The sequence below is a fragment of the Diachasmimorpha longicaudata genome, chromosome 18, assembly GCF_034640455.1.
Source record: "Diachasmimorpha longicaudata isolate KC_UGA_2023 chromosome 18, iyDiaLong2, whole genome shotgun sequence".
NCBI classification, from domain to species: Eukaryota; Metazoa; Arthropoda; class Insecta; order Hymenoptera; family Braconidae; genus Diachasmimorpha; species Diachasmimorpha longicaudata.
Window position 1 is genome coordinate 165,790 of NC_087242.1, and position 5,529 is coordinate 171,318.

At 46.2% G+C, this 5,529-nt stretch overlaps 1 protein-coding gene across 1 annotated transcript; it reads left to right on the top strand.

The window, feature by feature from the left end:
• The first annotated feature begins 1,632 nt into the window (after positions 1–1,632).
• LOC135170755 (uncharacterized) lies at positions 1,633–2,492 on the top strand. The gene is made up of 2 exons (XM_064136816.1): positions 1,633–2,083; positions 2,164–2,492. The coding sequence occupies exons 1-2, from the start codon at positions 1,717–1,719 to the stop codon at positions 2,394–2,396; spliced, it is 600 nt and encodes a 199-aa protein (XP_063992886.1). The 5' UTR covers positions 1,633–1,716; the 3' UTR covers positions 2,397–2,492.
• Positions 2,493–5,529: the final 3,037 nt, after the last annotated feature.

Here is a 5,529-nt window from a genome sequence, read left to right on the forward strand (position 1 = left end):
ACGATTGGCGAATTTTCTTCCAGGAATCGCCCCCCTTCCCCCCTTTTTCCAGACGTGTCCGAACACGTTTTCCCCATTGTCCTTTGAGGAGGACGTCGCCGCTCTAGGGCCCCCTGGGGTGAGGGTCCCCAAAAAATGTCATTGTTCGACAGGAAGTGGGGTGGTGGGTGGGTGGCAAGGAATGCGGGCAGGTCCCAAAACGCCTGAAAGCATTCCATTGTTATGCAATGGAATGTCGTTCACGTGTTAAGGGAAACTGACCCATTATTTTTTTTTAGATGGAGGATTGCGCAATGCCCTGGCATGAATGGCGCAGTAAATGAATGCTTTTTTTTTACAGGTTTTTTTAGGCTAATAAATTTTCCCTTTCTATGGAAGACCGTTGGAAAAATTCTCAACGATGTCTCCTTTTTTTTTGACTATGTTTTTCTCTCTCTCTCTCTCTTTTATTGCATGTTGTTTCCTTTTAAAAGGTTTTAAAAGGCCTTTTAAAAGGCTGAAAAGATGTTGAGGGTTTTTGTAATAAATAATTAAACATAGGGTTTAAATTTTATCTTTTTTTTTTATATTTCATAAAATCGTAGGTTCCATTTTACAAATCAGTTACATAAAATCATATGTGTATGGTTTTTTCAATATGAGGGCATTCTGTAAGCCCCTCCCGCGAATTTATCTAAATAACTAAAACAATTATGGAATAATTCTCCAAATAATTGGTACAAATACCCGAGATTTTCGTGGGGTATTGTACGTCGGAGATCATCGCGAGCCATGAGATAAATTTCCTCGAAATTTACGCGTATGCGATGATGAAGATCCTCCGTGGCAGGCATTCTATTGTATTCCATATAATTCATAGCAACTTTGGCTGTGGTTACTAAAGCAATTGTGCATAATAGTGATGTATTATTATATAAAATGTCGAAGTCAAATGGTTTTTTCGACTGCATAGAACACACAAGATTATGCAAAGCAGGAGTGGGGGAAAAACTCTATTGGTACTACTTTTTTAGGGCGTGTGAGGAAGAATATTATCTCCCTGCGGGGGAGGAGACATTGGTCTACAAGAAAGGAAAGGGACCAATCATTGACCTTTCCTTTCAATAGCCAACAAATGCAAAACAAGTGGGGGGCGAAAAAAAAGGAAAACTGGGCCATCCTTCCCATCAGGTATGCAAAGGACCCCCCCACCAAGGGCAAATCTTCAAAAAAGTGTGGAAAACTTAGCCCCTCCTCTAAACTAGGGATGCATCAAGGACCCCAGTGAGATCATTTTACTGCATTTACGTTTTTTACGTCAAAATGACATCAAGTCAAATGAACTCATCTCCAAAATCCAGTTATCAATCAGGTTATCAGCCTGGAACTTTTAAACCTAAAAAATCTAAATATGGTGGAAACAAGGCCAATCAAAACGGAATTAACATAATTAGTGATCGTGTAGTGCAATATAACAGTGATGAGAAAAGATCAATTGAAAAAATAGTGAAAAAAGTGAAACTCCAACGACGTGAAATTTCCAAGACAGCCCCTGTCATAAATATTGACTTTGACCTCCAAATGGTTGAAAAGATGAAGAAAAAAAACTCAACCAGACGATTGGGCCATAAATCACCCGGTAGCACTCAAAGTGGCTCTAAAATCCTGAAAGTCAATAATAAAAAAACAAGTGAAATCGTGCAAGTGAGCACAGAGGAAAAAAAGTTGTGGATTAATATGCTAGAACAAGATCTTGATTTATTCAATCAAGTGAACTACATTGATAAGAAAAAGGATCTGAAAAAAATACAGGCTCGCGAAAAACGTTTAAAACTCGCGGAAAAAAAGAAGGCCGACTTTATCGCTCGCGAAAAACGTCGCGAACTAGCTAAGGAAAAACAAAGACAATTTAGAGCTCGCGAATCAGAAAAAAATCGATCCAAGGACAACACATCGAAGGATATCATCCCTGAGCCCATGATGGAATTGGATTCATCGATCGAGATCATTCCCAGCACTCCATCAGTCATCAATTTAATCCTGGAACGCGAGGGTGAAGATGCTCAGCATGGATCATTGAATTTCGCGACCTCAACCCCGAAAAGTAAATATTCAATCAATCAATCATATGAATTTTGAGATTAGATTGATTTAAGCTAATCTTGTATTTTTTTTTCATTTCAGAACCGCGAAAAACTATCGAGGAAATCGAGGCCGTTCTAGTCGCGTTGGGCGCGAATCTAGAACAAAGGAATCGCGAGGACGATTACGAAGGGCGATGGGCTCCAACGCAGCGCCAAAAAGAGCTTGATCAAATTGCGATGCAATTGGATCAAAGCGGGGATGATGATGATGAAGGATTGGTCATCCAGAGTCTTGATTTCACCCCGTTATCACCCAGTAACCGTTCGGCTTAAAAATTTATTAAACATTTTTGTATTTTTTTGGATAGCTGAAATAAAAGTCATACATTTTATTGCATTACCTGTGAGTCTTGACTTTTTTTTATTGCTAGGCAAGACCCAATATTCCCTCTCCTGTCCCCAGCCCTTTTTTTTTCTCGTAGAAGCTAGGAGAAATTTCTCTCGCTTCTTCTTCGTCGGCGTCCTGTAGGCTTTCGTTTATTGTCTCTTTCCTTCTCGTTGTTTAGAGGGTTTAGAGCACAATTTTGACTTTTTCTTCGTCTTTCCCACATTTATCCTTTGTCATCTCCCTCTAACTTACAGGTTAGAGGGTTGAGGGCGAATAGTGGGGCAAAAGTTATATAAACCGTGAGGTTCCACTACTCGCCCTCTTTCACCATCGTCATCCGGAGGACTCCAGTGTTCGTCATGTTTTAGTGTTTTTTTTTGTGTTTTTCGTTTTTTTATTAAAAAAAAAATTAAACATGGTGAAAGTCACCTGTCATGGAGCGTGCCAGGAGCACTTGGCCCGCGAGGTAAGTTTTTTTCTATGTTTTTTGCATGTTTTTCGTTGGGTTTCGCGGTTTTTGGTTTATGTCGTTTTTCTCGCGGTTTTTGATATGTGTTTCGCGTTTTTAATTTTCAGTTTTTCGCGTCCGCGCTTCATTTTCTATATTTTCTCGTGTGTTTTTTAATATTTTTGAATATCTTCTTGGTGCGGGGTATAAGTTTCGCGTTTTTTTTTCTTTCAAATCCGCGTATGTTTTTCGTTCGTTTTTGCATTAGTTTTTTGATTTTTTCGCTTGTTTTAGTTTTCAGTTTTTAAATTCTTTTTTGTTTGTTTTAGTTTTTTTTTATTTTTTCGTGTTTTTGTTGATCTAATTTTTTAATTAATCGTGTTTTTTTTTATTTTACAGATGCAGGCCATACGGAGGGAGAGGGGATACCTCAGGGCAGCCAACGAGTGGCTGCGCTGGGAGGATACGGAGGGCGAAACCCTGGATGGGGAAAATATTTTCGCCATCCAGGATTTGCACGCCAGGGCCGCCAAATGGTTGGCGGATTCGGAGGATGAGGCCTACCTGGTGAGTTTGGTCTCTCTGTCTCTCTCTCTCTCTCTCTCTCTCTCTCTCTCTCTCTCTCTCTCTCTCTCTCTCTCTCTCTCTCTCTCTCTCTCTCTCTCTCTCTCTCCCTCTCTCTCTATTCCCTTTATCCCCTCTATCCTATTCCTCTCATTCCCATCGGTGTATTCCTCTCCTAAAATACCCCCTTCCTTCCTCATTTTCCTATAAATATTTTTTCCTATTAATATTAATGTGTTTTTTTTTCTATTTCAGTGTGGAGCTCGCTGGGAGGGAGGTGTCGGACCGGATACCCCAAGAGCCCACTGGATCCGCGCTCTGAGGCGCGAGGCGCGGGCGTTGGAGGCCGAGGGTGAGCAGGTGCTCACCCTGTACGACGTGGAGGATGCCTGGGCGCTCAGGGTCCTCTTCGGGGACGAGCCCGCCCAGCCCGACCTGACCCAGGAGAATTGGGACCTGGAGCAGTGGGACTGAGGCCACGCCCCCCCCCTTCCCCTAATAATAAATTAAAAAAAATAAATAAATTTTGTATTTTGTAATTTTAAGTTTTACAAAATAAAATTTTAAAATTAATATTTTCTTCTCAGCCCCGGACCTCTCTATAAACGAGACGAAGGGGAGGGTTTGAGTCACCTACTGAGCGCGTCTCCAGGTGGCGGATAGGAGGGGACCGGAGTATGAGTGGCACCTTGGGACCGGAGACAGGAGGCTGGAAAGAGCACCTGAATCTGGATTTCCGGGGTACACTTCGGATACCGGTCTGCGATGACTATAACGTCGACCTACGGAAGTAAAAACCCGTTAGGAAGACCCAAAGCATCGCCGCGGACCAGACTCCCCAAGCTAAGGTGGAAGTTATCGTGCCGAGGGCTGAATGACACTGGGGAACAGTGTCTCAAACGATACCCTTGGGGAACCAGGCAGCACCCCATTGTATGCATGCCTTACCACTGCATCCAGGCTCTGCGGGGGTGGACCTTCTTTTCCTGGTTACTCGTGGGATTAACATGGACCCATCAAATAATAATAAAAATTTTAACGCCGATGACGGTGCCCTCTCTGAGGGAACGGCAGAGGCTTACAGGTCGGAGGAGAGTACGATCTGCGCTAGGGCTCCGGAAGGGGAACAAGCGCAGATACAAATGGAAGTGGAAGGGGAGCCAGCCTCAGAGGGGCCTACCAGTGGTGGGCCCGCTGTCGCTGACCCTACCCTGGCGAAGAGGAGGAAGGGTAGGACGGGTGCGGAGAAGCGCCGGGCCCGCCAGGCTAGGCTGAAAGCCGAGGCCTCGCGGGATCAGCAATCTCCGCAGAAAGGGACCGCGATGGAGGAGAAGGAGGAACAGGGGACAGGGCCCAAGAGGCCCAGGTCCTCAGGATCCACTCCCCCCGAAGTGGCCATGCCCAAGAAGAAGGCACGGGCAATGGAAGGACTGGGGGCAACCTCTTTCAGAGAGGCGGCGAAGGGTAGAGGCAGGGTGGCCGTAGTGCCAACTGGCCATCCGGAGCTGTCCCTGACAAGGGAACAGGCCAACCTAGTCCAGGAGGCGCTAGTGGCGGCGTTGTTCGGGACTGACCAAGACGGTCAGCTCCCGAGCTTCGACGGCCACTGGTATGACGATGGTGTGCTGTGGGTGGCATGCGCGGACAGTCGATCAAGAGAGTGGTTGACTACCGTGGTGCCCACCCTGGCACCCTGGGAAGGGGCCTCCCTTATCCTGGTGGATAAGGAAGCGCTCCAGAAGCTGATCAGGGTTACGGCCTTTCTCCCGGGAAAACCCGTGGGAGCGGCTATGGCTCTTGAGAGGCTGAGGATGCAGAACCGGGCCCTCACCACAGGCAAGTGGAGGGTGTGGGACTGCCGGAGCGGGGAGGAGGGGCTCAACATGGTGTTGGGAGTAGACCCCAAGTCCCTAGAGGCCCTGAAGGGTTTGGGGATGGCCCCATTCTACTGCCTCGGCCGGGCTCGTTTCTACGAGACCCAGCGGAGAGCGGCGGGGGGAAAGGCGCCCCAGACGCAGCCAGGCCCAGGGAAAGTGGTCGCTGACCAAGGGGGGTCAGTGACCGCA